Source organism: Staurois parvus, unplaced genomic scaffold (genome assembly GCF_062004578.1).
Source record: "Staurois parvus isolate SC_StPar_1 unplaced genomic scaffold, SC_StPar_1.0 ptg000004l, whole genome shotgun sequence".
In the NCBI taxonomy this organism is placed as follows: Eukaryota; Metazoa; Chordata; class Amphibia; order Anura; family Ranidae; genus Staurois; species Staurois parvus.
The window spans coordinates 8,287,409-8,307,361 of NW_028317800.1; the positions used below are offsets into that span (position 1 = coordinate 8,287,409).

At 41.1% G+C, this 19,953-nt stretch overlaps 1 protein-coding gene across 1 annotated transcript; it reads right to left on the minus strand.

Annotated features, from left to right (window-relative positions):
• Positions 1–4,070: 4,070 nt before the first annotated feature.
• SPMIP10 (sperm microtubule inner protein 10) lies at positions 4,071–15,932 on the minus strand. The gene is made up of 3 exons (XM_089676507.1): positions 15,521–15,932; positions 9,461–9,569; positions 4,071–4,380 (listed from the first exon to the last, which is right to left on the minus strand). Exons 1-3 carry the CDS (start codon positions 15,655–15,657, stop codon positions 4,159–4,161), a joined length of 468 nt encoding a protein of 155 aa, XP_089532633.1. The 5' UTR covers positions 15,658–15,932; the 3' UTR covers positions 4,071–4,158.
• Between the last annotated feature and the right edge of the window lie 4,021 nt (positions 15,933–19,953).

Sequence of the window (19,953 nt, forward strand, 5' to 3'; positions counted from 1 at the left end):
AGTCATGGCCGAAATTGTTGGCACCCTTGATATTTTTCCTGAAAATCAAGTATTTCACACAAAAAAGGTATTGCATTAACACATGTTTTGCTATACACATGTTTATTCCCTTTGTATGTATTGGAACAAATATAAAACAGAGGCAGAAAAGCAAATATGACATAATGTCACACAAAACCCCAAAAATGGGCTGGACAAAAGTATTGGCACCCTTAACTTAATATTTGGTTGCACACCCTTTGGAAAACATAACTGAAATCAGTCGCTTCCTATAACCATCAATAAGCTTCTGACACCTCTCACCCGGAATTTTGGACCACTCTTCCTTTGCAAACAGCTCCAGGTCTCTCTTATTGGAAGGACACCTTTTCCCAACAGCAATTTTAAGATCTCTCCACAGGTGTTCAATGGGATTTAGATCTGGGCTCATTGCTGGCCACTTCAGAACTCTCCAGCGCTTCTTTGCCATCCATTTCTGAGTGCTTTTTGACGTATGTTTGGGGTCATTGTCCTGCTGGAAGACCCAGGATCTTGGACGCAAACCCAGCTTTCTGACACTGGGCCCTACAGTGCGACCCAAAATCCTTTGGTAATCCTCAGATTTCATGATGCCTTGCACACAGTCAAGGCACCCAGTGCCAGAGGCAGCAAAACAACCCCAAAACATCATTGAACCTCCACCATATTTTACCGTAGGTACTGTGTTTTGTTCTTTGTAGGCCTCATTCCGTTTTCGGTAAACAGTAGAATGATGTGCTTTACCGAAAAGCTCTATCTTGGTCTCATCTGTCCACAAGACGTTTTCCCAGAAGGCTTTTGGCTTACTCAAGTACATTTTGGCAAACTGTAGTCTTGCTTTTTTATGTCTCTGTGTCAGCAGTGGGGTCCTCCTGGGTCTCCTGCCATAGCGTTTCATTTCATTTAAATGTCGACGGATAGTTCGCGCTGACACTGATGCTCCCTGAGCCTGCAGGACAGCTTGAATGTCTTTGGAACATGTTTGGGGCTGCTTATCCACCATCCGGACTATTCTGCGTTGCAATCTTTCATCAATTTTCCTCATCCGTCCACGACCAGGGAGATTAGCTACAGTGCCATGGGTTGCAAACTTCTTGATAATGTTGCGCACTGTGGACAAAGGCAAATCTAGTTCTCTGGAGATGGACTTGTAACCTTGAGATTGTTGATATTTTGCCACAATTTTGGTTCTCAGGTCCTCAGACAGTTCTCGTCTCCTCTTTCTGTTGTCCATGCTTAGTGTGGCACAGACAGACACACAATGCAAAGGTTAAGTGAACGTCTCTCCTTTTTATCTGCTTTCAGGTGTGATTTCTATATTGCCCACACCTGTTACTTGCCCCAGGTGAGTTTACAGGAGCATCACATGCTTGTAACATTCTTATTTATCCGCAGTTGTGAAAGGGTGCCAATACTTTTGTCCAGCCCATTTTTGGAGGTTTGTGTGACATTATGTCGAATTTGCTTTCTTTCCTCCCTTTTTTTGTTTTGTCCCAATACACACAAAGGGAATAAACATGTGTATAGCAAAACATGTGTTAATGCAATACGTTTCGTGAGAAATACATGATTTCCTGGAGAAATATCAAGGGTGCCAACAATTTCGGCCATGACTGTATGTGAACCGGGGGTTACTAAAACTGGTGCACGTAGAAACTGCTGCAGCTGTGCATAGTAACCAATTAGTTTCCAGGTTTTACTGTCAAAGCTTAAAGCAGAGCTCCACCCAAAAGGGGAAGTTCAGCTTTAAGCCTCTGTCCCCCGCTCCCCATTAAGGATTGGCACCCTTGCAGAATGGGGGGGGGGAGCGAGTACCCGAATTTGACAGGTGCAATCCTGCCCCCCTCTCTCCCCGTAGTCTTCTGGGACACATGACAGGTCCCAGAAGACTACGGGGCCATTCACAAAGCGCAGTGCTTCTCACTCATGCTCAGTGGGCACCCGGCTGTGAAGCCCCAAGCTATCACAGCCGGGTGCCCACACTGAAGATGCCGGCACCAGGGAGAGAAGGCAGCTGCTGAAACCAGCCGTAGTGAGTACACCACTGGACCGAGGGACAGGTAAGTGTCTGTACAATAAAAGTCAGCAGCTACAAGTTTTTGTAGCTGCTGACTTTTAATTATTCATTTTTTTTCATCTGGAACTCCGCTTTAACTGAATAAGCTGAAGTTAGAAGCTGATTGGTTACTATACACATCTGCACCAGGTTCTGAGAGGAGAGGTGGATGATGAGATCTACCTTGTCCAATCAAAGAATTTTAATTGCTGGAGTTCCACCTTAAAGGTATTAAAACACATCATTCTGTTGCAATCTGCAACTGGCTTGATTTTCTAGAGCTGGAAAAACTGTCATATGTTTCCTTCTCTGTAGTTAAGGCAACATCCAGAAGTATCATTTCCTGCTTGTGTGATTGGCTCATGGCTTTTCCTAGCACTTTTTGTCTTGATACAACAATGGGGCTGATCATATGATCACAGCATGCAGCCATTCTACTTATCTACATAGCAAACACATGGAATATTCTGCACGGAAATTTGATAAAAATCACTGGAGTTTACATAACTGACCTAGGAAGGATTATTTTTAATCAAAAGTGAAGTTATTCTTTGGAACCTAAATAAACAACAAACAAAACATTTTTGGATTTACTGGGAAAGATTTTACTTTTCTTTCATGTTACCATGTCTGTTGGGCCCCATAGGGGAGATTTTCCTTTACTTCCTATCCCTGTGATGTCTGTACAAGAAATAAAGGCGATGTTGATAATATCGGGAAAGGAAAGCATAGACAGCAATAAAACCTTTGTCTGAAGTTCTAACTCTTTCATTTTAATAAAAATATGTCTCTAAAGGGCTCAAACTTGTCCCTTCCTTTATAAAAAAAAAATGTTTTGGTTGGAATTGGGCTTTTCAATGTCTCCAGACAATACTTTGCTGAATTTTTCTAAGAAATAGCTATTGTTCCCCAGAGATATGTGTTGGGTGCTGTAGTATAGTGCAAGATATATTAGATGAGTGGAACTGTCAAACAACCCCAGAAGACACACAGGGGTTGATTTACTAAAACTGGAGAGTGCAAAATCTGATGTAGCTCTGCATAAAAACCAATCAGCTTCCAGGTTTTACTGATAAAGCTTAACCAGTTCCATGGCTCCCTATAGCAGAAAGGTGCTACAGGGTGGCACGGGTGTGCAAAATCACGTGTATATATGTGATTTTGCAGCTCCAGGTAGGGGGCAGGTGCGCATCCATTCGCAGCCTCCGCTGTCAATCACCGGGTGGCGGCGAGAAATCATCAGCTGGGATCCGGTGATTGACAGCCAAGGCGGCGAATGACGGAGCGCCCACCCCCTACCCGGAACCACAAAATCATGTATATATACGGTGATTTCTTGCCGCCACCCGGTAATCATCGAGTATCTCTTACGGTAGAGAGACCTGTGTATAAACAACACAGATCTCTCCCCTGTCAGCTCCTGCACACTGCTTTGTATGGCTGTGCATAGCAGAGCCATACAAAGCAGTGTGCTTACGGTGAAGCACACACAGTCAACATAGTGAAACAGCACATAGTTAACGCTTTGATAGCCCCAGTGTTGACCCCTTCCTGCCCAGTGCCATTAGTACAGTTTATCACAAAATTTGATTTTTTACATTTTTTTACTGGACATGTTAGCAATAGCAAAAAGTAAAAAATAATTGGGGTTTTTTTCTCAAAACTACGTTTTTTTGTTTATAGTGCAAAAAAATAAAAAATGCACAGATGATCAAATACCACCACATGAAAGCTCTATTTGTGGGGAAAAAAAGGATGTAAATTTAGTTTGGATACAGTGTTGCATGATCGCGCAATTGTCAGTTAAAGTAATGCGTTGTATCACAAAAAATGGTCTGGTCAGGAAGGGGGGGTAAATGCGCTGGAGTAGTTAATTGAACACGCTGAAAATATGAGCTGATTGGCTACCATGTACAGCTGCACCAGATTCTGAGCGCTCCAGTTTTAGTAAATCTTTCCCACAGTGAAAGATGCTGATCAGCACAGACTACATAAATAAGGAATTGCATATTTTGTTTAATTCCGTCTACAGGAAGTGGAGCTCTGTGAGTCATTCTGCGGTAAGAGATAGGGTCCCGTTGTCACTAATACTGCGGTCCCAGTTCTCTGCTTCTCTGGTTAATCATGTAGCTCTGATATTTAGACAGGGAGGAGTGCAGTGGTAAATCTGTGTGCTGCATCAGTGATGGGATTTTCATCTTCTCCATGATGAAGTGACGATCTTCTCCATGACACAACCTTTCTTTGTTCTCCAGAAACAAGCTCTCTTCCTGGGGACCTCTGTGCACCCCAGATTGACCTGCATGCTTCACAATAAAAAACAGTTATTAATATGAATTAAAAGGGAGCAAAAATTCTCATAAACTGCTTGTTTGGCATGGCAATATTAAATGTGGCCATACACCAGACTATAAACCTTTCTGAGCATCCAAAAACTAGGCGTGATGAAAATCATCAGAAGCTATCATTATCACATAATTATATTTTTCAACATGATGGAAAATCTTTTGGCAGCAAACTGCGGATTTTTCCCTTTTTTATGAGAAGAGGATACCTAGATTTCAGCACATTGGCTAATACCAAGCATGGCAGACCCCAACAGTAGACAATTTGTGCCTCTTGGTGTGACATCTGCTTGTCTGTGGCCACCTTAACACATTATTATAACTAGTTTAGATTATTGAGCTGGGAATCCCTTTTGATCAAATGGCAATGTAATTTTAATGAGCTTGAACTGAGAGACTAGAAATGGGAAAGGTAATTACCGAGCCGGCAAGACTGATAACTGTGCTGTCACAGGGTGCAGTCAATAAGCAGCATATGTTACTGATGGAGTCTTTTCTGTTCTAACCACAGTCATTGTCTGCACAGCACGTGATGGGCTGCAGAGCTGCTTGTCTTTGTTATATGGCATGTCTGGGATTAGTGGAAAAATGGACTGATAGAGTACCATGTGTATGATATACATGTTCAGCCATTATGCTAGTTTATTGTTAGTCTCTCTCTAAAAACCTAACACACTCATCCCCGTTCATCTACTAAAACTATGGCTCAAATGGGTAATATATCCCAAACAACCTGTGCTTAGGCTGGCCATACATTATACAATTTTCTTGAGAATTTTGCTTTAGATTTACCAAAAACCATATAATATGAGGTCAAACTTAAACAACACTTTCAACTGTATCCAATTAGGCAGGTCCTTGTACTACATAGTTGAAGGTAAATCTAATATGGGTAGAAATTGAATAGTGTATGGCCAGCCTAAATCATAAGTGATATTATATTTCTAGAGAGTTAAGCTGGCCATACAGATGTAGATTTTCGTTCAAGTATTTTCATTTGTTTGATTTTCTAATCATTAGTGGGGTCAAATCGATGTTTGTTTTCGACAGCAGTGACATGAAAATTTGAAAGGGCAGGAAGAAAAAAATTTCTCGAGCAAACAAATTTTCGTCCAATATATGTGGTTATCATTCAGAAATTACATTTATTTTAAAACCGAATATTAAAAGCAAAAGACAATTTTCGAACAACATTTGTCCTTTCAGCGTATGTGCAAAGAATTTTTGTATGACTTTTCTTACAAATATTCACAAATGAAAATCTACACGTGTGTGGCCAGCCTTAGGGTCAAAAAGAATATATACTATATAGTGTGTGTGTGTGTATATATATATATATATATATATATATATATATATATATACAGAAAACCACACAGTAGTTTGACTTCAAAATGTTTGATCACATCCACTGGGCCTACTCTAAAGTCATCTATATTTGAATTCTTCCTTCTCTAGTATAAAAAGGCTAAATAAAGATAAATGTGTTATCTCTGCATTATAACGTGTACTATGTTTATATTTATTATAAAGAATTACATTTCAGTAACAAACATCCATTTTCCAAAAAGATGAGCAGATCTTTCCATGTTACAGATTTATATATCTATATATGGAAGACACATCCATATATTAGAGCAAGATAATACCCTCCCCAAATGCTTTTTGCTGGCTCTTACTACTACTGTAAATCTCAGTTCATGTGCAGACAAGAGACCTTTTGTCTTTGGGATTATAATTCACAAGCTGCACAGCAGGCCAGATCTCTAACATGACATCAGGTCAGCATGAATCTCACATGCACAGTCCAATCTGAAATCTCACAAGCTCCATTTCTTATTTTTGGTACAGCTGCAGGTTTGAAACAAATGGGTAGGAAAGGTATGCTACCCTGGTTTAATTATTGTGTATTTTGGAAATCTGCGATGAGAGAAGAGCAAAATCAGGCCTCTGCTGCAGAAAATGCTAGTTCTCTAGCTGTTCTGTTAATTCTATGGCTAATACGTTGCTTGTGACTGAACAGGAATAAGCACAAAGATTTTTGATTGTGCTCTGGGCATGTTGATTTTGGGCATAGTGATGATGGATCAACAATGTGCTGCTGCATATTTGTCCATTCCACAGTCATGGGGGTGTGCTTTCTACCAGTAATCTTAACCAAGTTGTGCTGCTGCAGTTGAGGTCAAGGTTCTGACAATACCACCTGGCAGGGGGTTCTAAATCACAAAGCTGGCTGAACCCCATTATACATTCTTTGGCAGCTAAAACAGTTAATTTATGTGTATTTTAAATGTGAATTTAGCTGCCTTTTTGGAGCTTTAAGACTCGCCTCCTAAAAGTCAAAAGTTGAACTCCAGGCACATTACGCTTCACTTAAATATATTCCTCAATAGTCAGAAATATATTAATCCACTTTGTGTGCACCAAATGCCTTGGCAAACCCATATACCACCTTGCAAAAGTAGCAGTGATATATCACTGTGCTGTACATAGCCTGGGCAGAAAACAGAGCTGTGGGAGGGGCCCAGAAAGCTCCACCCACTACAAGCTGCCTGTAGAAAACTACAGGAGGGGTGGAGACAAGGCGAAAAAAATACGTGTGTGTAACTTGCAAGCCACTAAAATAATTCCTCTGGATCGCTAACATTAATCACATACTCAAACTGTGTTAACAAACCATATAACTAAAAAATGTTGCGCTCCCAATCTCCAACAACAACTGATAAATTAGTGACTTGAAATTGTATCCATAAAAATCAAACAATATACCATAAATAAATAAATGTCAAATTAAATATGATGTGAATCAAATAAAAAAATAAAAATCAGTCCCATTATTCAAATAATAGTCCAAAACAAATTTGTGATGACGTGATCCAAACACACCAATTGTGACTTTTCGTGAATCCTTAAATCATTAAAGATTAAAGACGCTCACCTCCTTACAAGCCTAACAGATAGGCTTAATACACTTTTTGTTCACATACATGGAACCTGCTAGAATTTGCTGCAGCATGGAATGGATGTTGGATACCTCCTATGTACTCCACAATGCTGCTCTCCTTATACACTCGTTATCCTTGCAGGGATCACTCCCTCCTTCAGCTGCTCAGGATCACCTGCTCACTCCTCTTTAGATGTTCCTCAGTGTCATGAAGAATTACAACCCCCTGATGAAGCCACGTGACCTATGGCGTAACGCGTAGGGGTGGGGCTACGACGTCACTCGGCACCAGAGAGCAAACGGCGAGTATACGCACTGTGCGGCACACACAGGCAAAGGATCTTTTAATACCAAAGCGCTTTTTAATTATATTCCATGTGAGTGCATATACTGAACATTTAAATAAAAGCAAAGTCTTATAAGGATAAAGCATTATGTCCACATTTCTTTTTTACTTCATGACACTGAGGAACATCTAAAGAGGAGTGGGCAGGTGATCCTGAGCAGCTGAAGGAGGGAGTGATCCCTGCAAGGATAATGAGTGTATAAGGAGAGCAGCACTGTGGAGTACATAGGAGGTATCCAACATCCATTTCATGCTGCAGCAAATTCTAGCAGGTTCCATGTATGTGAACAAAAAGTGTATTAATCCTATCTGTTAGGCTTGTAAGGAGGTGAGTGCACATCTTTAATGATTTAAGGATTCACGAAAAGTCACAATTGGTGTGTTTGGATCACGTCATCACAAATATTTTTTTGGACTATTATTTGAATAATGGGACTGATTTTTATTTTTTGATTTTCATTTGATTCACATCATATTTAATTTGACATTTATTTATTTATGGTATATTGTTTTATTCTTATGGATACAATTTGACGTCACTAATTTATCAGTTGTTGTTGGAGATTGGGAGCGCAACATTTTTTAGTTATGTGGAGACAAGACCAGTCACTCTGCACAAGGAGAGAGAGCAGCAGTGACCAGTCTTTTTTACAAGAAGGTTCTGCACATTAGTATACAGATCTGGAATACATACACAAAGCACATTCAAGTAAGAATAAACATGGCTCTTGTATGTAGACAATATTTGCTTAATTCAGAGGTTTTTTTTGTAGACATGGTACCATGACCGCCATATGCAGATTCCATTGTGGAAAGCTGGGCATTTTAATTAGTAGTGTTCTAAAATGTTGACTGACATTATGAATTTATATACACGGGCAGTGCTTGTTCAAACTATGCGCGGTGAGCAGGGGCGGACTGACAACTCATGGGGCCCCCGGGCAATAGGGGATCATGGGGCCCCTGTGTCCTTGCCCACGCTCACAAAAGCCTATAAAAAAGGTACCAGGGGCATTCATGGGGCCCCCTACTCACCCCGGGCCCTCGGGCAGTGCCCGAGTGCTCGAATGGTCAGTCCGCCCCTGGCGGTGAGCTGTCCTTTTCTGCACTTGGGCAGCTCAGGTCCCCAGGGGGGGAACATAGTAAACAATTGTTTTATATGTGCCAAAGCAGAGATGTGGATAAAAATGCAGCATGAAGCTCTCCTACATCTCCGCACTGCAGCTCATCTGCAGAGCACAGAAACAAATAAAATGTCACTTTGTGAAATTTTAATAAATGGACACAGGCCCACAAGCTAAAATGGACCATTTACAATGGAGCTAGTGTTAGTGGGCCCTTAGACCCAGAGGTTAGTAAAAAAAAAAGTATGCTTTTAGGTACTTCAAAGTAGCTTTGATTTGTGTTTGAGTTGCTTTGATCTGCTTTTCAGTTGTTTAAGGAATTTCTTCAATCTGCTTCTGCATTCGGTGGAAAGAAGCTTACATTGACACAAACACCCATGTACATGAGCTTTTATGAGGTGACAAAAAGTAGAAACGCTAAGAGATCAAATTGAGCTGAAAAGTCTTATGTTTAATGTTAGCACGGAAAATCTACAGTACTTTGGCCTTTCCAACACATTGTAAAAGGAATTATGATTTATAATGATTGGCAGATTCTTATAGATACAAGAATAACATGAATTTTGCAATAAACCATTAGCATTTGCCTGAATTCCAGGCTTGATTTTTTATTTCACTCTTACTTACTCTTAGAATGAGCTTCCTGTTGACCATATCTTGTTTCCAGGGCATCACATAACGTTTGGGAATCATTGGGTGTCTCCTGGTGAACTCAGGAATGTGTGAGTGTACTAGTCTGCAGAATAAGTAGAAGTGGAAATTAATTGAGATATCACTATATACATACACTATATAGCCAAAAGTATTGGGACGCCTTCCTTTCCATGCACAGGAATTTTAATGGCGTCCCAGCCTTAGGCCCTAGGGTTCAATATTGTGTTGGCCCACTCTTTGCAGCTATAACAGCTTCAACTCTTCTGGGAAGGCTGTCCACAAGGCTTAGGAGTGTGTCTATGGGAATGTTTGACCATTCTTCCAGAAGCGCATTTGTGAGGTCAGGCACTGATGTCGGATGAGAAGGCCTGGCTCACAGTCTCTGCTCTAATTCATCCCAAAGGTATTCTATCAGGTTGATGTCAGGACTCTGTGCAGACCAGTCATGTTCCTCCTCCCAAAACTCACTCATCCATGTCTTTATGGACCTTGCTTTGTGCACTGGTGCACAGTCATGTTGGAACAGGAAAGGGGCCATCCCCGAACTGTTCCCACAAAGTTAGGAGCATGAAATTGTCCAACATGCCTTGGTATGCTGATGCCTTAAGAGTTCCCTTCATTGGAACTAAGGGGCCAAGCCCAACCCCTGGAAAAACAACCCCACACCATAATCCCCCCTTCACCAAACTTTACACTTGGCAAGAAGCTGTCAGGCAAGTACCGTTCTCCTGGCAACCACCAAACACAGATATTTCCATCGGATTACTAGACATAGAAGCGTGATTTGTCACTCCAGAGAACATGCCGCCACTGTCCAGTGACGGCGTACTTTACACCACTGCATCCAATGCTTTGCATTGCATTTGCTGCTCGGCCATGGAAACCCATTCTATAAAGCTCTCTACGCACTGTTGTGCTAATCTGAAGGCCACATGAAGTTTGGCGGTCTTTACAGTGGTGTATTTAGGTTTTGTGCTGCCCTAGGCAACACAAAAATCGTCTGCTCCCACGGACACTGACTAACACCCCCCCCCTTCCCCCTGCCACGGAGACAGCCTGACATTGCTGACATTGACCAGCAACACCCCTGTCCCCCATCCGGGAGAGCCTTCCACTACCTCCCCCCCCTCCCCGGCGATAGAGAAAAAGACACTCATCTTCACATCTCCGGACAGGCCCGGAAACAAGAGTCAGGATCTACATACACCATCAAGCAGCTGCAGCCTCTCTTGATCTCACCTGGTTCCCATGGCATGCATGTCCCTTCTTTCATCCCTTCTTCTGGGGGGAGGTGCTGCCCCCCTGAAAACTGCCACCCTAGCCAAGTGCCTTGTTTGTTTTGTGGTAAATACACCCCTGGGTCTTTAGCTGTTGACTCTGCAGACAGTTGGTGACTTCTGCGCACTGTAAGCTTCAGCATGCGGTGACCATGCTCTGTTATTTTACGTGGCCTTCCCAGTTGTTTCCACTTTGTTATAATACCGCTAACAATTGACTGTGGAATATTTAGTAGCAAAGAAATTTCACAGATGGACTTATTGCAAAGGTGGCAACCTTGCTTGAATTCACTGAGCTCCTGAGAGCAACCCATTCTTTCACAAATGTTTGTAGAAGCAGTCTGCATGCCTAGGTGCTTGATTTTATACACCTGTGGCAATGGAGGTGATTGGGACACCTGAATCCAATGATTTGGAGGGGTGTCCCAATACTTTTTACTATATAGATAGTGTGTGAGAAAAATGACTCTATCCATATTCTATCTAGAGCTCGAACATTTAAGCAGCACATTGTATAGAGTGGGGTGCTCTGGATTATGTCACGTACAGTATAGTATATGGAGTGATGAAAACTAAGGTATGTCATGTACAAGTGAACAGTGAACAGAGTAAGATAGTTTGAAGAATTCAATATGCATGCAGTCATCTCAAAGAAAGAACAGCAGGAGGTAAGAATATCCGGGACAGGTTCCTTACCTAGCACTTCAGATTGGAGAGAGAGAGAAGTGGGGATGAGGAAGTGGTGGAAATTATCACCAGGGAAAAGCCTTTTAATAAATTAACCCTACTGGCACCTATCACTTATCATACGGGCAGCACAGTGGCTAAATGGTTAGCACTTCCGCCTGGCAGTACTAGGGTCGTTGGTTCGAATCTCAGCCACAGCACCACCAGCCTAGAGTTTGCATGTTCTCCATGTGCCTGCGTGGGTTTCCTCCGGGTACTCCGGTTTCCTCCCACACTCCAAAGACATGCTGGTAGGTTAATTGGCTCCTGTCTAAATTGACCCTAGTATGTGTATGTATGAATGTAAGTTAGGGACCTTAGATTGTACACCCCTTGAGGGGTAGGGACTGACGTGACTGTGCAATATATATGTAAAGCGCTGCGTAAATTGACAGTGCTATATACCTGTAATAAATAAATAAATACTTACCTCATTGGTCCCAGCGTTCGATCAGAAGACTGTTGATTGTAAGGCTGCAGATGGATCTTCACATCCAAATCAGCAGTCTTTATTTTGCCTGGGCTTCTCTCTAAAGAGAAGCTCTCTCTCCACTCTCCCTCCACTTTGCTGGGAGTACTACGGAAGGACCTGTGTTAGATTCTGGAACACAGAGAGGTTGAAGGGGAACCTACATCTTACTGTCACTTCTTGGGTTTCCTGGTTATGGGATATGCAATGGAAAGACTAACACCAGGAGATGTCCAAGTATCAGCTTTAATATATACAGTAGATGTTTATATTTCCATGTTTGTTCAGTGCATATTCAAAACTGAAGCCTTTTAAATGCTTTTTGTTTTTAAGGGGAACATTGCAATAATTTTTTAAATATTTAAAATAATAGTTGTAAAAACTTTAATTAAAATTTTCCAGAAGTCATTAGAATATCCCTTTAAGTAGAAACATCCAATGGTGGACAACTTTAAAAGGGGAGAACAGACCACGTTTTCAAGCCTAGCAAATATGCGCTAAATTATGTTTCGGAATAAAGAAAAGTTAATTACAGTATATACAATAGGATCATTAGTTACTGTAATCTGAGAATCTAACCTGCCCTACCTAATCCAATCTCCACATTTTATTTAGCAATCAACTAAGAATTAAAGACTAATAGGCTAACAGAAACAATAATTTTTTTTTGGTAAAACGTTGTTTGCCAGTTTCTTGGGAAGCAGTGGGAGGAAGCATCAGAGATGCTTAAACTTTCCTTTCCCTGCCAAATTTTATCTCAGCTCCAAAACTTCCTACTTGTACAATAACTTGCTTGCCCCTTTTTGCCCCCTGTGCATTTCTTCTGACCAATGAGGTTGGCCATCATAGTGATGAGCCAATAGGAATGAACAGGGTGGGGCTTAGTGGGAGGCTGCGATACTACCTGGACGTTTCAGAGCTTTGCCTGTTAGAACAGCCCAGTATCTGGACATGGCAGGAAGGTTTGGAAAGCTGCTGCAGGTATATGTATCTATTGGCATCTGCAGTACATAGTGCAGTGGTTTCCTCCCTTCCCCTCAATGAAAATTTCTGTAAAGTTCCATCCCTGCTAACCTGAAGATTCTTGTAATGATTGATGAAACTCATGGGTGTTGCTAGCGCTGGGCACTAGGGGCATCTTTTGCGGGGTGCACCAGTTTCCAATGCTATTACCTCAAATACTGTGGCAGTTCAGAGCCAAGGAAAGCTCCTTCTTGACTTCCCTTTACTCTGAACTGGTGTGGTATCTGAGGTCTGAGGAGTAGACTTGGGATGGGGCAGCAATGTGTGTACTGAGGGGGGACAAAAATGTATACTTTGGGGGGATATGTGTATTGTAACAGAGATATGTGTATTAGAGGAATAGTTGTGCAGAGGAGGATGTGTGCACTAGAGGGTACAGATGTGTACTGCACTCTAGGCATTAAAACTCCTGACCTCCCCACACTCTATGCATTGTACTCCCCTAACCTCTGCACCATATACCAGGGGCGGACTGACCATTAGGGAACTCGGGCACAGCCCGAGGGCCCAGGGTCAGTAGGGGGCCCCATGAGATGTCCCTGGTACCTTTCATAGGCTTATTTCGGTGTGGGCGAGGACACAGGGGCCCCATGAGTTGTCAGTCCGCCCCTGCCATATACACTATGCTGTACATTGCATACTCCTGACCCTTACAGTGTGTAAATTACATACACCTGACCTCTGCATTCTTTATGCAATGTTGTGTATACTCTTGACCAAAATTGTTTTTGTCATAGTTGCTGTTTATTAGATAGTTGACAACTTTTTTTATCAAAGTTTTTTTAAGGATATAGTTTTTCTTTAACAAAGAAACTTCAGATAAGGGGTGTCTGTAGATAAAAAAAACAAACTGTGCAGCTTGGACTAAATTTGAATAATGCTCTTGCTATAGGTGTAGGCCATGTACGTACCTCATGAAATCTGAGTGATAAACTCCCAAAGATGACCTCACCATGTTCTGTCTTGTTGCTAAGATGTTGCTAAGACTCCATTTTGTTGCTGTTCACCTCCATCATCACAGGAGTGAGCTCTTTCTCTGATTTAAACCTCTTCACATGCTCTTTCTCTCCCCTGATGCAGTAGCTCTGAGCCCTTGAGAGCTCACTTCTTTGATAAGTGGTGTGAACAGTCTGGAGTCTATTACTAACATCCTAGCAGTCATGGGATGCTGTCATCTCTAGAAGTTTTTCAGACAGGCTTCATGAGGTACGTAAATGTCCTACACCTATAGCAAGGGAATTTTCAACTTTAGTCAAAACTGCACAGTTTGCCTACAGATGCCTCTTAGCTGCATAGGCGTTTTTTTTTTAGTAAAGGTGAACTACTATGCCTTTAAGGTAGGCTCAGATAAAGTGTGAGCTCTCTGTTTATCTTCTGTTTGCAGAAAAGCATATGTAATGGAAGAATTTCCTATGTTAATATTTATTGTGCTCTTTGTTGAACATTCTTTATTTAAACAGTTTTTTTAAAGTACAAACGTATACAAGCATATACAAAAATAAGACACATGAGTGGATGCCAGCACAAAAGACAACGATCCAGGTGCGGTCCAATTACATAGAGATTCAAGTTATCAGTTTTAAAAACAGCAAAGTATAGCACACTGGTCCGAAAGGTAGTACAAACAGAGCAGTCTATTGACATAAACAAATAGCAGTAGCATCCAAGACAGGGAAAAAGGTAAGGGGAGGGAAAGAAAGAAAGAAAAAAAAAATGGGAGGGGATGAAGAGAAGGAAGAAGAGAAGTGTAAAAGGAGAACGACGAAGGGACTTCAAGCCTTATTGTCCTGTTATATGTGCCTGTACCTTTGATTGTTGTACAGTAATCAAAGCATATTTTGTATGTGCAAGGAATGTGTGCCATGTATACAGTGAGATTTGTTTTAACCATGCCCCTTATAAACTCCTTCCAACAGTAGTTTGGCCACACCCACCATTCTTCATGGGCATTTTAATCATGATTTATATTTTAGGACATATACAATTTAGTTTTTTGTCTGCATTTATTGTTTTCTGTCCATTTGCAATTTGTTGCTTGTTAGCATTAGGCCCATTTTACAGGGCCATTCCAATTAGGTCTGCCTGTCAGTTTTTCAGGTGGACCCGATCAGAATGTCCATTCATCCCTATAGACACGCAGGTGTAAATGTACTTTTGTTTGTTTACACCTGCCTACCTTTTGGGTCCGTTGAGTCCCCTAAAAAAACAAGGAAGGGGATCCATCTTCTTCTGTTAAGACTGGAAGGTAGTTGAATTTAAACTGACAGTGGAGTCTGTGTATTCCCGGTTGCCCATAGAGCAGAGTGTGTTCTATCTGTGTCTGCTCTGCAGAAACTGAGCGGACACAGATGTGTCATCCGCCCACTCTGCTTTGATCAACAGGGAATATGTGAGTGAATCTGCTAGTCAGAATGGAATCTGTCCCATTTTAAAGGGGCATTAGAGTGTATCACATACTGTATATTACACTTGTATAGACAACTTTAAAAAGCAAGTAAAATAAATAAAAATCAAAACAATAAAAATGTAGAGAGTTACCCTTTAATGTCGGTGATGGTTGCCACAGAGTTCATGGCTTCTGGTTGCTGGTTCTTCTCAGGTACCTGTCTCTGACTGCTTTGGTCTTCTGCCTTTTGCTGAATCTGAACATCCATTAATACAGGCTGACTTTGCATGCTACATGTACAACTATATAAATAAACATTAGTTCTTCATGTCTGCTATTTCTGAATGACAGCCTGCTCTCCGTTGTGTTGTACTTGTTGTCATGGAGATCCTTTGTGGCCAGGTCTTGCCTCCTTCAGTTACCAAGTTCTGCAGTAGTAAAAGTTTTCTGTCTTCAGATTAGAATAACTTTTTGCTGTCCACCTGCATGATAATTGATAATTACCATGGTGATCTCATTTATTTAACAATGGGATCCCTCTGTGTACATCACCTCTCTGTCCAAGTCTCACCCTTCTGGTGAGCTCTTTCCACCTCCACATAGTTACTGTTGCTGTGATCATCCGGTTTGTTTACAGTGAACGTGTGCTTACCTGCCTAATTGGACCCGGAGTTATAGAAGGACACCTTTCAAGATCACACCCACTGCTGAAATCTTCTAATCATTTATTCATTCTGATCAAATATATTCAGCACTCCTTGTGAAGGTCACAAAGGCATTACTTTTCTATCGTCTGGAATTAAATGACACTGACATAAATAATAAAAATATTATTTCCTTTCAACATTTGATGTTTTGAAAAGATTAAAATGTCTGGTCATACAACATTGGGGTAATTTCTGGTCATACAACATTGGAGTAATTTCTGGTCATACAACATTGGAGTAATTTCTGGTCATACAACATTGGAGTAATTTCTGGTCATACAACATTGGAGTAATTTCTAATAACTTAAACCTGCTTTGAACTGACATATTTATTATGTCCAATTCTCACTGAAGACTCTTTTTTGCCTTACAAAAAAATGCACTCAATACAATAACAAACACACACAACACAGAGCAATGATCTTTGATACATTTCCACCATCCAGTGAATGTGCACACTTTTGCTAGTCATGTATATTTTATAAACGTCTGGTTTTAGTTATCCAAAACTGGCAGCCGTAGCTGGCACAAGTATTATCCTCTATATAAAAGTAATTTAAGCGTCCTTAGTTAAACAAGCACACTCCATCTCTTAGTTTTCTGAAAGTGCAATATAGTAAAGCTCAATAGAACTTCATCTACAGTGATGGCCAAAAATATTTGGCACCCCTGCATTTCAGATAATGCACCACTTCGCCCAGAAAATTGTTGCAATTACAAATGTTTAGGCATTCTCACATTTATTTCTATTGTTTGTATTGGTATGTCACAAAAAAGTGGAGAAACAAAAAGCCAAATCTGACACATTCCATGCAAAACCCCAAAAATAGCCTGGACAAAATTATTGGCATCCTCAATTTGGTAGCACACCCCTTGGAAAAAATAACTGAAATCAATTGTTTCCTATAACCATAAATTAGTTTCTTACACCTTTCTACTAGAATTTTGGGCCACTCTTCTTTCGTCAACTGCTCCAGGTCTCTCAGACTGGAAGAGTTCCTTTTCCCAACAGCTGTTTTGAGATCTCTCCATAGGTGCACTATGGGATTGAGATCTGGACTCCTTGCTGGCCAGTTCAGTACTCTCCAGCGCTCTGTCTGAAACCATTTCTGGGCGCTTTCTGACGTGTGCTTTGCGTCATTGTCCTGATGTAGGACCCATGACCTCTAATGGAGGTCCAACTTTCTGACACTGGGCCCTACATTGCACCCCAGAATTCTTTGGTATTCTTCAGATTTCATAATGCCACGCACACGGGCAAAACATCCAGTGCCTGAAGCATTAAAACAACCCCAAAACATCAGTGAACCTCCAACATGTTTGACTGTAGGGACTGTATTCTTTTCTTTAAAGGCCTCATTTCTTTTTCTGAAAACAGTAGAATAATGGGATTTACCAAAAAGCTGTAATTTTGTTTCATCTGTCCACAGCACATCCTCCCAAAAGGATTTTGGCTTCTTCAGGTAAGTTTTGGCAAACTCCAATCTGGCTTTTTTATATTTCTGTGTCAGCTGTGGGGTCCTCCTGGGTCTCCTATCATAGCTTCACTTTTCATTCAGATGTCAACGTATAGTGTGAGCTGACAGAATTGCACCTTGTGCCTGAGGGTCAGCTTGAATTTGTCTGGAAGTTGATCGAGGTTTTTTAGCCACCATTCAAACAATCCTTTTTTGCAGTCTTTGATCAATTTTTCTCTTTCGTCCACATCCAGGGAGATTAGCTACAGTGCCATGGGCTGTAAATGACTTGACAATGTTGCGCACAGTGGACACAGCAATATTAAGATCTCTGGAGATAGACTTGTAACCTTGAGATTGTCCATGCTTTTCCATAATTTTTGTTCTCAAATCTTCAGACAATTCTTTGCTGCTCTTCATAAATTTAAGCCAAAATATTCTGCTGCATGTCTTTAGTAAAAAAACAAACAAACCATACGTGTAATTAATTGGTTTATGTTAACGTTCTAGTGTCTACAAACTATTATATACAGTCAGGTCCATAAATATTGGGACATCGACACAATTCTAACATTTTTGGCTCTATACACCACCACAATGGATTTGAAATGAAACGAACAAGATGTGCTTTAACTGCAGACTGTCAGCTTTAATTTGAGGGTATTTACATCCAAATCAGGTGAACGGTGTAGGAATTACAACAGTTTGCATATGTGCCTCCCACTTGTTAAGGGACCAAAAGTAATGGGACAGAATAATAATCATAAATCAAACTTTCACTTTTTAATACTTGGTTGCAAATCCTTTGCATTCAATTACAGCTTGAAGTCTGGAACGCATAGACATCACCAGACGCTGGGTTTCATCCCTGATGATGCTCTGCCAGGCCTCTACTGCAACTGTCTTCAGTTCCTGCTTGTTCTTGGAGCATTTTCCCTTCAGTTTTGTCTTCAGCAAGTGAAATGCATGCTCAATCGGATTCAGGTAAGGTGATTGACTTGGCCATTGCATAACATTCCACTTCTTTCCCTTAAAAAACTCTTTGGTTGCTTTTGCAGTATGCTTTGGGTCATTGTCCATCTCCACTGTGAAGCGGCGTCCAATGAGTTCTGAAGCATTTGGCTGAATATGAGCAGATAATATTGCCCGAAACACTTCAGAATTCATCCTGCTGCTTTTGTCAGCAGTCACATCATCAATAAATACAAGAGAACCAGTTCCATTGGCAGCCATACATGCCCACGCCATGACACTACCACCACCATGCTTCACTGATGAGGTGGTATGCTTAGGATCATGAGCAGTTCCTTTCCTTCTCCATACTCTTCTCTTCCCATCACTCTGGTACAAGTTGATCTTGGTCTCATCTGTCCATAGGAAGTTGTTCAAGAACTGTGAAGGCTTTTTTAGATGTTGTTTGGCAAACTCTAATCTGGCCTTCCTGTTTTTGAGGCTCACCAATGGTTTACATCTTGTGGTGAACTCTCTGTATTCACTCTGGTGAAGTCTTCTTGATTGTTGACTTTGACACACATACACCTACCTCCTGGAGAGTGTTCTTGATCTGGCCAACTGTTGTGAAGGGTGTTTTCTTCACCAGGGAAAGAATTCTTCGGTCATCCACCACAGTTGTTTTCTGTGGTCTTCCGGGTCTTTTGGTGTTGCTGAGCTCACCGGTGCGTTCCTTCTTTTTAAAAATGTTCCAAACAGTTGTTTTGGCCACGCCTAATGTTTTTGCTATCTCTCTGATGGGTTTGTTTTGTTTTTTCAGCCTAATGATGGCTTGCTTCACTGATAGTGACAGCTCTTTGGATCTCATCTTGAGAGTTGACAGCAACAGATTCCAAATGCAAATAGCACACTTGAAATGAACTCTGGACCTTTTATCTGCTCATTGTAATTGGGATAATGAGGGAATAACACACACCTGGCCATGGAACAGCTGAGAAGCCAATTGTCCCATTACTTTTGGTCCCTTAACAAGTGGGAGGCACATATGCAAACTGTTGTAATTCCTACACCGTTCACCTGATTTGGATGTAAATACCCTCAAATTAAAGCTGACAGTCTGCAGTTAAAGCACATCTTGTTTGTTTCATTTCAAATCCATTGTGGTGGTGTATAGAGCCAAAAATGTTGGAATTGTGTCGATGTCCCAATATTAATGGACCTGACTGTATATATATATATATACAGTCATGGCCGAAATTGTTGGCACCCTTGATATTTTTCCTGAAAATCAAGTATTTCACACAAAAAAGGTATTGCATTAACACATGTTTTGCTATACACATGTTTATTCCCTTTGTATGTATTGGAACAAATATAAAACAGAGGCAGAAAAGCAAATATGACATAATGTCACACAAAACCCCAAAAATGGGCTGGACAAAAGTATTGGCACCCTTAACTTAATATTTG

Coding starts and splice junctions, on each gene's coding strand:
- SPMIP10 (XM_089676507.1), bottom strand. CDS start 15,657: ATGCAAAGTCAGCCTGTATTAATGGATGTTCAGATTCAGCAAAAGGCA. Junction 9,570..15,520: donor ACCATCACCGACATTAAAGG/GTAACTCTCTAC, acceptor CTTATTCTGCAG/ACTAGTACACTCACACATTC. Junction 4,381..9,460: donor ACAGGAAGCTCATTCTAAGA/GTAAGTAAGAGT, acceptor TTTATTGTGAAG/CATGCAGGTCAATCTGGGGT.